The 14,506-nt window shown below is 39.2% G+C and overlaps 1 protein-coding gene across 3 annotated transcripts in view; it reads left to right on the top strand.

Moving 5' to 3' along the window:
* HMGCR (3-hydroxy-3-methylglutaryl-CoA reductase) overlaps positions 1-9,473 on the top strand; it is a 53,230-nt gene extending 43,757 nt beyond the window's left edge. For 2 of the 3 annotated variants that reach the window (XM_027100815.1, XM_027100816.1), the window contains exons 7-20: positions 166-272; positions 377-493; positions 926-1,074; positions 1,193-1,440; positions 1,550-1,728; positions 2,760-2,954; positions 3,291-3,449; positions 3,591-3,748; positions 4,476-4,581; positions 6,205-6,375; positions 6,676-6,816; positions 6,902-7,060; positions 7,505-7,659; positions 7,804-9,292. In XM_027100815.1, the coding sequence (XP_026956616.1) occupies positions 166-272; positions 377-493; positions 926-1,074; positions 1,193-1,440; positions 1,550-1,728; positions 2,760-2,954; positions 3,291-3,449; positions 3,591-3,748; positions 4,476-4,581; positions 6,205-6,375; positions 6,676-6,816; positions 6,902-7,060; positions 7,505-7,659; positions 7,804-7,858 (2,099 nt within the window). In that variant the 3' untranslated portion in view covers positions 7,859-9,292. Of the gene's footprint in view, positions 1-165; positions 273-376; positions 494-925; positions 1,075-1,192; positions 1,441-1,549; positions 1,729-2,759; positions 2,955-3,290; positions 3,450-3,590; positions 3,749-4,475; positions 4,582-6,204; positions 6,376-6,675; positions 6,817-6,901; positions 7,061-7,504; positions 7,660-7,803 lie in introns of all 3 variants that reach the window. The other variant, XM_027100817.1, reaches the window with a different exon arrangement.
* Positions 9,474-14,506: the final 5,033 nt, after the last annotated feature.

Genomic DNA, 14,506 nt, shown 5'->3' with positions numbered 1-14,506 from the left:
GCACCTCTGAGTTTCTAATTCTTTTTCCAGTAGATGACAAAGAGCTTAATATACTAATACTTCCACGTATTTGTCTACCTATAGGAAGAGTCCTTGTGATGTATGCAGCATCAGAAATACACATACTGCTTTACTAGCTGATGCATTTAATTTTTCTCTAACCAGGGGTGCGTCAACTTGAAATTATGTGCTGCTTTGGCTGCATGTCAGTTCTCGCCAACTACTTCGTGTTCATGACTTTCTTCCCAGCGTGTGTGTCCTTGGTTTTAGAGGTAAGAGCAGTTCTTACTTATATTAGTAGAAGAGTAATATTTTTCATATTAGTTCACCTAAAGAATATTAGCACCTTCTAACGTAGTGCTCACTTACTTTGTAGCTTTCTCGGGAAAGCCGCGAGGGTCGTCCAATTTGGCAGCTCAGCCATTTTGCCCGAGTTTTAGAAGAAGAAGAAAATAAACCAAATCCTGTTACTCAGAGGGTTAAGATGATTATGGTAATTATACAGTTTTATTCTTCTTTCATTATTTTTAGTTCCAGTATCATATTCTGCTTTTCAATTTTTTTTCCTTCTTGTTGTCTTTGTGCAATTTTTGGCTCTTTCACTGATGTTCCTCTTCCCTTTTTTTTTTCTTTTTCTATCTTTTTTTCTCATTTCTTTGAGGCCCCTGGTTTTCTCTCTGCCCTAAATAGATTTTTCAAGTTCTTCCACTTTATCTCTCTTAGAAAATCTGTTCTTTTTTTGGGAATGTTTTCAGCCGTTCAATGGGGCCATTGCTTTAGTCAGTCACATAGCAAGCCTGGGTCTTTCTTTTCATGGTAAGGGAGGCCATGGGAGGATGGTAGTGTTTAATTATCCAGTTGCACAGGATGAGTTTAGGTTCCATTGATATGCAGAGGATACATGATTTTTACATTTTTATTTCAGTCTCTAGGCTTAGTTCTTGTTCACGCTCACAGTCGCTGGATAGCCGATCCTTCTCCAGCAGACAATTCTAAGGTTTCTTTAGGATTGGATGAAAATGTGTCGAAGAGAATTGAACCAAGTGTTTCCCTATGGCAGTTTTATCTCTCTAAGTAAGTTCCCTGAGCCCTACTTTGTTGTCTATGAATCATAGCACTCTATGCTACTGAGAATTTAGGTGTGCCTTTTGTATTTGAGTAATAACATTTTAATTTGCTTTCTTTTATTCAGAATGATCAGCATGGATATTGAACAAGTTATTACCCTAAGTTTAGCTCTCCTTCTGGCTGTCAAGTATATCTTCTTTGAACAAGCAGAGACAGAATCTACACTCTCGTTAAAAAACCCTATCACATCTCCTGTAGTGACCCAAAAGAAAGTCGCAGACGATTGTTGTAGACGTGACCCTGTACTGGTCAGAAATGACCAGAAATTCCATGCAGTGGAGGAGGAGGCCAGGATAAACAGAGAAAGAAAAGGTGATTTCTTATTCTCTTCATTTTCCATTCTTCCACTGTTGATTTGTCAAGAAGTCGAGTCATTTTTAAAAGTTCAGTGTTGTGAGATTTCTTTTGATCTCTTGAACAGTTGAGGTTATAAAACCCTTAGTGGCAGAAACTGACACCTCAAACAGAGCTACATTTGTGGTTGGTAACTCCTCCTTACTCAATACTTCACTGGAACTAGAGACACAGGAACCTGAAATTGAACTTCCCATGGAGCCGCGGCCTAATGAAGAATGTCTGCAGATACTTGGGAATGCAGAGGTGAGAAAATAAAACAAACTCAAGCTGGTATCTTTCTTAAGAAAAGGAGCTTTTTTATTAAAGGAAGGAAGGAAGTTATAGCTACTGAGTACCTAAGTTCTGGGCACACTGTTGCATGGTTTACAGGTACTGGTCTTATTTATTTATTCCCTACAACCTTGTAAGATAGGTGGAATTTTCTCCATTTTTCAGATGAGAAAATGTAAGCTCCAGGAGGGTTAATTAAGTATGTCCCAAAGTAAAACATCTAGGAAATGGTAAAGCTAGGATCAAGAGTCCAAGATTTACTGACTCAAGTGTCACAGTGCTCTTTCTACTTTATTACTGTTTATTAAAGAGATGAGCAACTGCTGTATTCTCATATGTGTTAAGGCCTAGGAAAGTTTTCACACAGAAATGAACTTCAGAGAAAGAAGAAAGGTTTTGGGGGCTTTTTGTTTGGTTTGGTTTTTTAAAGTAAGCTTGATGCTCCTGAGGAGGCTTATTTTCTTTCTGATGTTTGAACAGGATGTCCTGCCTACAGTCTGCTCATGAGTTAGCGTGACTATTGTGTTCTATCCGTATCTGCTTACTCTGGTTCATTCCTAATTTATGTGCATATGAGTGAGAACAGATTGTGTTTTTCTTCATCAGTTTCCTTTCCCTCATTCTTATTAACATGTGTACCAGTATCTCAACTGTCATGCTGTATTACAAAACTTATAGGGTGGGTGTCAGCATCTTAATTGGAATTTTTTTTTCTATGAACATCACTTGAACAATTTAGTGTTTTTGGTTTAACATTTGTTTAGTTTTCACATTTTTATAAAGAATTTGTCTTTATTTTGATGTTCTTATTTCTACTTAAATCATCTCCTTCTTTAGAACTTCAGATTCCTTTGGATTCTTAAAGTACTTGTGTTTTAGTTCTATGGAGAGCACTGTTTGTATTAAATGGTCTATTTATTATGAAGAGTATGAAGTATGGTTCTTCAAGTCTTTTTTCATTTCCCTCTATCCAACCCCCTTCTATTTTTTCCCCATTTCTTTAGAAAGGTGCAAAATTCCTTAGTGATGCTGAGATCATCCAATTAGTCAATGCTAAGCATATCCCAGCTTACAAATTGGAAACTCTGATGGAAACCTATGAACGAGGTGTATCTATTCGTCGACAGTTACTTTCCAGAAAACTTCCAGAGCCTTCTTCTCTCCAGTATCTGCCCTATAGGGACTATAACTACTCCTTGGTATGTTATTTTCTTGATTTGAGCAGCTTTGCTTTGTAGCTTTAGTTTTTCAGTCTTTTTCTTGACTTGTCTTTTATACATACATAGTTTTATAAAACATCTTCCTTTTTAACTCATTTTACTGTAATTTTGTATTCTGCTTATGATATAGGTCATCAAAATTAAAAAATATTTTTCCTGTTTTTATTTATAGTCATTACTCAAGACTTTTAAAGAGTAAATAAAAAACTTGGTTGAAAAATACACTAAAGCATTAAGTTTGAAGAAAGTTATTAATGACAAGGGCTGGGTATTTGCTATATAGATTTTCACTTGGTGCCTGACTTTACCTTTTAGGTGATGGGAGCTTGCTGTGAGAATGTTATCGGTTATATGCCCATCCCTGTTGGAGTGGCAGGACCTCTGTGCCTGGATGAAAAAGAATTTCAGGTTCCAATGGCAACAACAGAAGGTTGTCTTGTGGCCAGTACTAATAGAGGCTGCAGAGCAATAGGTGTAAGTTGGCATTTATATATTTGCCTGTTTTAAGATACACTCTAGGCAGTGAGAAGAAATTTGGGGACAATCAAGGGCACCTTTTGGGACAAGCAGAACTGTTTTCAGGATTAACATGCTTTTGTAACATACTCTTCATAGCTTGGTGGAGGTGCCAGCAGCCGAATCCTTGCAGACGGGATCACTCGTGGCCCAGTGGTGCGTTTTCCCCGTGCTTGTGACTCTGCAGAAGTGAAGGCCTGGCTCGAGACACCTGAAGGGTTCACAGTGATAAAGGAGGCATTCGACAGCACCAGCAGGTGTGTGGGGGGGGCTTATATGTACATTTATGTTTATTTCAGAACCAGTGCCATCTTCTAGGATGGCTAAACATAACTGTTAACGTATTGACTGCCTAAGGTGATGTAATAAAATATCAACTTTCAATCCATTCTTTCAAAATAAGTAATATGAATGCTTGGTTGGGATGGGGGGAGCAGAATGTTGATACAAATGAATATCTCCATAAAGGTTAATTAGAAAGAAATAGCGTGAGCTTGCAAGTTTGTGTGTTGGTTTTATAAGGCTCACTTTGATTAGGCTATTACTTTGCCCTACAAGAGTTTTGACCAAAACTTGCCCTAGGGCAGAATTGCCTGAGAAAAAGATTTTCCAAGCAGGATAGAGGTAAATATTAGTATAGCAGATATACTTTGAATACAAAAAATTAAATTTATAAAGAAGTATAATCAATACAAATGATAACCCCACTATAGTTCAAGCTTATATGCTTGCTTTCATTTGAACTTTTAAAGTTTATTTATGATGACATGACTTTCTGCAGCCCTTCCTTCTTGCAGCATGTAAGAATGAGACAGAGTTGAAGTAGTATTCTAATATAATGTTTAATTAAAGAAGGTACATTTAATATGTAGTCTCCACGAGTTTTCTCTTATGTGTAAAATGAACCAACTAAGGTAGACTTTAAGATAACTTCCATTTCCTTAAAAAAGTAAAAAATAAAGTCTTTGCTTCTTTTATTTACAGATTTGCACGTCTACAGAAACTTCAGATGAGTGTTGCTGGACGCAACCTTTACATCCGTTTCCAGTCGAAGTCAGGTGATGCCATGGGGATGAACATGATTTCAAAGGTGAGCATGGATGGACTATATGAGAACTTGCAGGAGTGACTGTCCCTGGAGGGGGGGAACAGACTTGCTCTTTACTTTATTCCCTCTATTCCCTCCTGTACTTTTGAATTTTGTACATGTACACATACTACTTACTCAAAGAGTTAACTGATTGAAAGATTTTTATTGAAAGGTAAATACTGATTCATGTAACTCATGTTATATAAAGCAGGCATTTGTTGATTGGTGGTGTTTGTATTTGATATATTTAGACTTAACATTGTACATGTTCTGGGTCTACTCAGAAGGGCTGGGAGGAATCTGGGGATTTGTTCTTCAAAACTTTCTTAAACCTGAAAGCTGACCTCTTCTAGAGGCTTCAAGACATATTTAAGAAGCCAAGTTCATGTGTGTATAGTTCCTTTAATTATCTCCTTAGAAGATTGTGTATAGCTTAAATTTTATTCTACTGATATTTGTTGTTTATCAGATAGAAATGTAAAATGTTAAAGTCAATTAGCTAGGCTAATTGTGCTTTACCTGTTATAAGGACTATTCAGAAAGAGAGTATAGTGACTAAATACATACGCTTTAAAATTTTCCAATAAATAGTATAGCAGTTCCTGAAAAAAATAAAAATAGAATTACAAGCAGGATCTCAAAAAGACGTTCGTATAGCCATGTTCATAGCAGCATTCACAATAGCCAAAAGCTAGAAGCAGCCCAAGTGTCCATCAGCAGATGAATGGATAAATAAAGTGTGGTACGTACATACAGTGGAATGTTATTCAACCCTAAAAAGAAAGGAAATTCTGACACATGCTAAATATGGATGAGCCTTGAGGTTCACTTACTAAGTGAAATAGTCTGGTCACAGAAAGACAAATACTGTATGATTCCCACTTAAGAGTTCCCTAGATTAGTTAAATTCATAGGGACTGAAAGAAGGGTGGTTACCAGGGGCTAAGTGGAATGAGGAGTTTAATGGGTATAGAGTTTCAGTTTTGCAAGACAAAGAGTTCTGGAGATTGCTTACACACAATGTGAATGTACTTAACACTACTGAACTATACACTTGAAAATTGTTAAGATGGTGAATTCTATGTTTTGTGTATTTTACCACAATTAAAAAAAAAACACTTAAATTGCCAATAAGTATGTTTTGTGTTTTTGAAGTGTGAGTTAATTGAATTAATTTAACTTAATTGGAAGTCATTGGAAGGCTTGTTTACATTTTATGTAAATCCTAATGACTTTCCGTTAACAACAAGATTTACTTTAATGTCTGACTTCTCTTTACAGGCTCGGTAACTTGGGCCTTTGGGTAACAATTTAATAACTAGAAGAGGGAATTTATTACATGTTGATGGTGGATTGAGTACTCACTCCCCAGTGACATGAATACAGTATTATATTCTCAATGAGTTTTTTTTAATATTCTCATTATATTCTCATCATCCTATTCATCAATGACTATAAAGAACTCCATTTTCATATCTAAAAACGTATTAGGAAAAGATTATTATAGTTCTTATATTTAGAAGTGTTAGTATTATTAGATACAAATAAAGCCTCTGATTTATAAATAACTGTTCTAATACAGTTTTTGCTGTTGCTGTTTGTTTGTTTGTTTCTGGCTAATAGGGTACAGAGAAAGCACTTTCAAAGCTTCATGAGTATTTCCCTGAAATGCAGATTCTGGCAGTTAGTGGTAACTACTGTACTGACAAGAAACCTGCTGCTATAAATTGGATAGAGGGAAGAGGAAAGTCTGTTGTTTGTGAAGCTGTAATTCCAGCCAAGGTTGTCAGAGAAGTGAGTGATTGGATGACTTTTATTTTGTTAATCTTTCATTGGATTACAAAATTGGGAAAAGTAATATTAAGGGTTAAGTAAACTTGAATATACGGGTGTGTTTTATCTTATCTCACCCATCTGCCTGTGGGTGGCATTCACGGAACAGACCTTACTGATAATCTTCTTATTGAGGATGGGGCTTACATGGGGCCACGTCTACACTCCCTTGTTTTCTGGAGGTACAGAAAGTAGATCTGGGTAACCCACTCCTGAATCTTCTGGGGGAAGATGTAAGATGTGCACCACTCTGTTTTCTAGGTATTAAAGACTACTACAGAGGCTATGATTGAGGTCAACATTAATAAAAATCTGGTGGGCTCTGCCATGGCTGGGAGCATCGGTGGCTTCAATGCCCACGCAGCAAACATTGTAACTGCCATCTACATTGCCTGTGGACAGGTGAGGGCGCCAGCCTCCACCTTTCTTGTCTTGCGTTGTTCTAAGTGAGATAAGTTTTATATTTTTTCCTTTCTGTTTTTTTAAGGATGCAGCACAGAATGTTGGTAGTTCAAACTGTATTACTTTAATAGAAGCAAGTGGTCCCACAAATGAAGACTTGTATATCAGCTGCACCATGCCATCTATAGAAATAGGGACTGTGGGTGGTGGGACTAACCTGCTCCCTCAGCAAGCATGTCTGCAGGTAAGACACATGGGGCACAGGCTCCAGTGACCTCAAGCCCAGTTCCGACTCGTTGGGATTCTTTGTGTTTCTACCTGATACCACATATCGCTCCCCTCTCTATTTTAGCCGGTCTTTTCATTCGTTTCCCACCGGCCTAATCCAGTGTGTCCAAGTAAAGCATGTTCAGGCACAGGCTTAGTAAATTGAGAAAGTAGATTAAGAGAGCAAATGATTGTTCATCTGCTCTGAGTAAGTGCACTTCCAGCCAGGCTGTGGATGTTAGGTTCACTGTGGTGTATTCCATTGTTAGTACTGGCTGTCAGATCTTGGAAATGTAGTACTTCCACTGGAGCCTGGTTCTATTCTAATGCCATTGTAGTTGCCCTCATTTTAATTGATTGAATAGGAAGTTGTTGCCATGCCTTGAAGGGTGAGTCCTGCTGTGTCTGTCCCTGGCTGCAGATGCTAGGTGTTCAGGGAGCGTGTAAAGACAATCCTGGGGAAAACGCCCGGCAGCTTGCCCGAATTGTGTGCGGTACAGTGATGGCTGGAGAATTGTCTCTGCTGGCAGCATTGGCAGCAGGACATCTTGTCAGAAGTCACATGATCCACAACAGGTAAGACTTAAAGATTTGTTTAATATGTTTTCCCTATACTTAAAATATGCAGTAGAAAAACCTACTTCTCAGATACAAGTCCTAACTTAAAATTTTGCGTTCCTGATATTTTGTATATCTCTCCTTTGTCTTTTTCTGCTGTAGGTCAAAGATAAATTTACAAGACTTCCAAGGAACTTGCACTAAGAAGGCAGCTTGAATAGCCCAACAGTTCAGAACTGAAACACAGGCGTTGGGTTCTAAAGGACTAACATAAAATCTGTGAATTAAAAAAGCTCGATGCAGTGTCTTGTTGAGGATGAATAGACATGATCAGTGAGACGACTGCTTGGTTTTTGGCTCTTTCAGAAAGTCTGAGGTTCTTCTTTCCATGCAGAGTTCTCAGATCTGAGAAGTTTACATGCTTTACATGCTGTGCTCTTTGGAAAGATCTCAACGTGGATATTATGCCTTTATAGTATCACAGATGGTAAGCTACAGCACACTTCTGAAAGAGAATACAGCTGGAAAAACAAGTTTTCTTTTGATAAAATTCTTGGAGTTCATGGTGATCAGTGTGAGATTAAACCCTCCTCCTGTCCACACCCGCCCTAGCCCCAATCCTGGGTTGAAAATGGATTTTTAAATTATACTATAGCTGACAAAACTCCTGATTTCATAGTTAATTTATTAAGTCTGGGTTGTAGACCTTTAAAAAAAATAAGAGCTAAGTTTATTTTTTGTAAACGAATACTTCATTTGGTGCTGGTCTATTTTGATTTTTGGAGGTGATAGGCAACATGATTCTTCAGAAGGGGACCTGCTTTCTTCAGAGGAAGAATTACTCTTATTCCCAAATTACAGAATAATGTGCTAAGCAGTGCTAAACAGTTCTCTTTCAAGAAAAAAAATCACTGCATTTATCTCTGCAGGCTATTTGTTCAGAGAGGACTCTTGTCTAAATACAAATGTTTGTCTAGATTGGCTATAACATATCTTTCAGCATATAAGCCTTTAAGAAACAGAGTTTTGTGCTTTTTATGAAAGATGCAAGAGCTCTTAATATTGCTTAGACAAAGGTGACTCTGTTTATCAATGACATGCAAGTCTGTGACCTCTCTTAGAACTCAGGGGGTAGAAAACACAAGTTTGGAAGAAAATTACCATTTCTTGAAGCCAAGTTTAATTTCTTAAAAGACACTTAAATTTATTTAGCTGAAAAATCTAGGTAGTTTTTTGTAAAGAACTGTACCAAATTTGTATATGTTGTAATAAAGCTTCTTGTGCTAGGAGTTTATTGAAAGCGTTCAAGAAATAAACAAAAATCACCCGATATACTGGTAAAACATTCTAAGCTTGGGCCAGAGAAGGCAGTGTTCTTTAATGTTGTCCAGGAAAGCCTGGCTTGCTTGTTGAGCCTAATGAAGGGGAAGGTCAGCTTTCAGAGCCAGTGAAGGTGCTGTGTGAATGGCCGTGGAGGGAGTGTCCCTTGTCCTGTGGCCAGGAGGTTGGTGACTGAAACATCCACACAGGGCTCTTTGATGGACCCATAAAATCTTCCTCAGGGGGTCAGCAGAGTTGTTGAATCTTAAATTTTTTTTTTTAATGTACAACTTTTGTATAAATAATAAAGAACTCCTTATTTTGTATTACATCTAATGCTTCAAGTGTTGGTCTTGGAAAGCTGATGGCTCATGTAGAAGATGGACTCTGAGAAACATTCCAGTAATGCCGTGGCAGTACAGAGAGCCTCTGAGTGATTGTGTCTGCATTGTTGGGGAAGATTGACAATTTCTGTTTTATGTAAAGTTTAAATTGCTTCTGTTGTGACTTTTCATCCAGTGACTTTTTATCTGAATTTTTCATGGAAGTGGCAGTGAGAAATATTTTGAGTCTTCATTTTGGTGACTGTAACCAATATCTTGCTAAACTAATGTTTTGTACAGTTACTAAATTGTATACATTTTGTTATACTTTTTCCCCCAGTTCCAGTAAATTATGAAAAGGAGGTTAATACTGATAAGTGTAATCAGTAACCTTTTTTGTTTGGATTAACCATAGGCCTGCCTGAGACCTGGAAGCTTTAAAGTCTGGCCAGAGTGGTACCCTGTAATTCACACTAGGTGCCCCAAAACCCATTTATCGTTCCCATTGTCTTCTCCCACTCTACAACAGAACAGCAGGCCAGGGTTATACATATATTAAAACTATCTTCCTTATACTTTGAGTAGTTCAGATTTATCATCATGGACTACTTTTGGATATTGGGGGTATGACAGTTGAGAGGAAGAGGCCATAAAGGTTGGGCAGCCAAAACCAAATGGCCATTGCAGGTATGTACATAAGCTGTATCAACTGACAGTACAGCTTATATAGCTGAGGCTGGCCTCTTTAAAATCCCAAATTCTGGTGATTTTTGACTATACTTCTGCCATAGTTAGAGACGTGAACAGGTGTGTATGAGCCACTAAGAACTAAGCCCAGATACTTGAGAATCATTTTGAATTTTTCTCCCAAAATGGCATGTGATCACTTGTCTGGTCGGCCCTCTCGAGAGTGGGGCAAGCTGGACAGGAGATGGGAAAGTTTCGTCCCCTTACTGCTCAGGTGATTTGATGAGCAGTGAGATGCATGTGGCAGCACAGGATTTTTCCTCATCTTTGGAGAGTATGGAGAATTAAATCCAAAGAGAACATCTCACATTGAAGGGTCTGAGCTCAAACAAGAGGACACAGAACAGCAAAACATCAATACAAATCCACTGTGTACAGAAGGTTCAAGTAAGAGCAGTAAATTCACTATAGGAATTTTTTTTCAAGACCAATGTTTCTCAAGCTGTCTTTCTGTTCTGGACATGACTTGAATTTATTAAGAATGAACTTTGCCCAGTTAGCAAAAAGATAACTTCTACACTGCAAGCCAAAAGAAGATGGCAAATGATTTATTTATATCTTAACAGATTCCCTTTTCCATTATGAGATGCATGGAACCCCTCCTTCCATCACACACACATATACTTTTTGTTCTTTTCTTCCTGAGCAAGTTTGGGAGCTCCCAAGGGAGGTGTGGGTACTCTTGTATCAGGATGTGAGATACTTCCACACAGTTGTTCTCTAAGGCCAGTGGGAGAGACCCTCGTGCCACCAGCTGGAGTTAGGAGGTGGGACACGAGAGAGTGTTGTAATCCAGGGATTCTCCAGCTCCAGTGCAGCACACTCACCTGGGCTCCTGATTCCCTTGGTCTTGGGTGGGGCTGGGACTTCCACATTTCTTTCTAGTATTGCTGTTGCTGCTCTAACGGTGCTGGGTTTCAGTGTGAAGTGCCTGGTGTTACTGTGAATAAATGGTATTAGAAAGTTTTTATTCAGAAGCACACAGCAGACACCCACGGAGAGGCCAAGTGCTGCTTAATAGCTGCTTAATAAGACAGAATTAATCCTAGAGAGATATAACCAACTAGAAGGTATGTTATTTGGGTCTGTGTCTCCCCTCCTGCCCCCCACCTGTGAACCTGCCCCCCCCTTGGCAAAACACCAAATTATCTGCATTTTCAAAGAATGGAATGACTGCCCCAGAAAAGGACATTTTTAGCCACTTTTTCCCCTCACTTTCCTACCCCTTGGTCTCTGGTCTCTCTCCCAAATGAGACAGTGGGGGACCAAAGGGGAAAAAAGTCTACCTTTAAAGAGGTTCGTGTATATACCATTCCCTGCTCAGTACCCTCACCTCACCCACCCTATAGCCGCAAAGTTTGACTGCTTTGTACTGATACCTTAACTTCCCAGGATTGCGGCCCTGGAGCAGGGTCACTCAGAGGCAAGAAGCTGATTCCACAGACCATTCGACTGGTCAGTTCTGAAGCCAGAGGGCAGAGAGCCTAAAGGCAGTAGGGCCCTGTGCCATTTACTAACATAAAGCACACAGGCACCTTGTGTGTCTTGGCAAGAAAGTATCAGGAAGTAATCCAAAAGAAAAGGACTGCAGTCACTAGCCTGTGTTGATTATGGAACTCCTTTGCTTTCCTGTCACTTGAAATTTGAAATGGTAAACGGCGTTTAGTGGGTGAAGTGGAGGGAGGGGACAGTGAAGGGAGCTCTGTCTCAGTCTCCACAGCAAAATCAGCTGGGATTGTATGTTAAAAGCAGTGGACACAGTCAAGCAAATCCAGAGTATTATTAGCCCTAAATGATGTGTGATGGAAGAACCTCATTCTGCAGCTCTCTCCTAGCCCTTAGTTCACAAGGGAGATAAACACTGGTGCCCCTACCTCCCTGCCCATTTCACCGTGTGGACTAGGGCTATAGCCTCAGGGCTCTAAATGGTCAAAACCCACCAAGTTTTGGTGCATTTTCTACCTCAGTCTCTTGATCTAGGGTATGGCCTGTGAACAACTTACCACATTTTTAAATCTTTATTGCTTTTAATAGGAAAGTAGACTCAGGTGTGTGTGAGCAGCCCACTCACCTCTGGCCATGGTTCCTTCAGATCCGGATGATCTCACCCACACTGCACAACCCTTGGTAAGCAGCCAAAGCTTGAAGCTGGCTTGCTGGTATAGCCTGGATAATTTAACAACTTTAAATGGAAAGCTCTTGAGGAAAGGCCCATTTTTAACTTGCTTTTAGGACAGCGCCTACCCAGGCCAGTAGAATCCAAACCTTGAACAACCTTGAGCACTCCATCAGAAAAAACAAAACTAAAATGATAAAGATAAAACAAATAAAAGTTGAAATTTTTTGTTTCCATATTTCAGTGGTACATCTTGCCCACATTTTCCTCCAGGCCAAGGTCTCTTGAAGACAGGTACCATGTCTTTTCTTGTAACCTAGTACAGTACCTTAAAATTAACGGTCCTCCGTGTTGTTGAATGACTGACACAATAAATTTGTAATTAGGACTTACTCCAAAGAGAAAATAATAGTTACAATAGGAAGACAAGGGCAGTGTTGAGGGAGCTGGGAATCCAGAGACCTCCATTTCAGTCAAGGCTCTGCCACTAGCTGTGACACCTGGGTTATTGGCTTCGTGTTTCTTTCCCTCAGTTTCCTTATTCGTATAATGACATAGTTGGATTGGCTGGCTTCTAAGCCCTTAACTGGGCTTACAAATTCCATGAAATGCTTTATTTACTCTCTCCTGTATATACATGAGCCAACTGCACTGATAAGCTAGAGTCTGGCTTATTAGTAGAGCTGATAGATGAACACAACAGCATAGTAGTGGCATAATCCAAGTATGACGGGAAAAGCACATACAACTGGAGAGGAAGAGTTGAGGGTTGAGGGGGCGGGTATAGTTAAGGTCAGAAACTGGAACCCTGAAGTAGGTTCTGGATGTTGACTGAAGGGAGGAGAGAGAGAAGTTCCTTCGAAGGTGAGCATGGATCACTGAGTGACTGGAGTTAAGTCCACCTGGATGGGATGATTTATTTGTAGAGGGGACCAAGGAGAGGCAGGCTGGTAAGGCAGATGCAGTAAGGCCAAACTCTTAAAATGATACATTGAACATCAGACTGAAGTCAAGGAGTGTGGACTCAGTCCTTGGAGATAAGGGCACTATTGAAACATTTAGCAAGAGGCATTAGGTATTAAAGGATAACTCGATCAGGAGAAAAGAGGTCACTTAGGAGACTCATGTCTACCCTGATTCTGCAGCTCTGAATGCTTCCACATTCGTTTACAAGCTTGGCAATGACTGCTGGGCAGCTCGTTTGAGGCACTATCACTTTCATTTCCCAAGTTTTGAAAGCTGTCACTATTACTACACTGTAATTGTCACTTATTCTGACATTAGCATGAGAATTATACACAAGAACATTAATGGTTGACTTATTCTACATCCAAACAACCAGGCACCAACTCCCACTGATTTTTCTTAGATATGTAATGCTCAAGAAAGCCCTTCAGTGATGCCCATTGCTGGTAGAATGAACATCAAGCTCTTTGCACAGCATTCAAGGTCTTCCATGAACTGCTCTGCCTCTTTCTGGTTTTCTCCCTCATTAGACATACCCTATAGGCTAAACCCCACATGACTTACGGTTTGGCTCAAAGCCCCAAAATGTTTGCGTCCTTCTTGTCATTATTCCTGTGTCTTATTCAGATTCCCGCCTTCAGCACTCAAAAGACAGTATATAGCACATATTTGTGGTTGACCAAATCATTCCTTACATTTGCACAGTAGAGTGCAAAGTGTTTTGAATACATTATCACACTCTTCCCCAAACAATCCTGTGATGTAGATGATTTCATATTATTTTATGGAAGAGAAAAATAGATTTAGAGACATGAAAACGTCTTGGCAAAATCAAACGTGTTCAAGTGAGAGAGCCAGAAAAACTCTGGTCTTCTGGCTTCTAAATTTCATTCCTTTCAGTTTGTTGAATGCATGGTATCCAGAAACATGGGGAGAAATACACTTAGAAGTAACAGAAAAATCTACTGGATGTTACAAATGAAAAGTCAAAGTCACAAACCACAAAATAAATTGTAGATTTAAATAATCAGCAGAGTAGACCAGCTTACTAATTTGGTGCTATTGACATGCATGGAAGTTGGTGAACTTGTTAAAACACAGCAACAATCCATTCCCTATCTACCTTTTGAGGACACAACTGAGAACCAAGAATCAAAGACTTTCACACACCTCAAATGTGGTTAAATCTACCATTAATGCACTGTATTGAAATGCTCTTGATCTCAATGTCTATTTCCTCTTAGTTTAGGTGCATTTCTAAAAAGCTTGGTTATGACAAAAACAGTGAATGCCAGATGTGCTGTTTGTTGCTGTATCCTTAATCCTGGAACACTTCATGGCATGTAGTAGGTGCTCAACAAATATTTCTCTGCAACTTGTTTTGGGTGCTGTA

Source organism: Aethalodelphis obliquidens, unplaced genomic scaffold (assembly GCF_003676395.1).
Source record: "Aethalodelphis obliquidens isolate GAN/ISIS:26980383/991018 unplaced genomic scaffold, ASM367639v1 scaffold4, whole genome shotgun sequence".
Taxonomy (NCBI): domain Eukaryota; kingdom Metazoa; phylum Chordata; class Mammalia; order Artiodactyla; family Delphinidae; genus Aethalodelphis; species Aethalodelphis obliquidens.
This window is presented reverse-complemented; position numbering and strand designations above follow the sequence as displayed.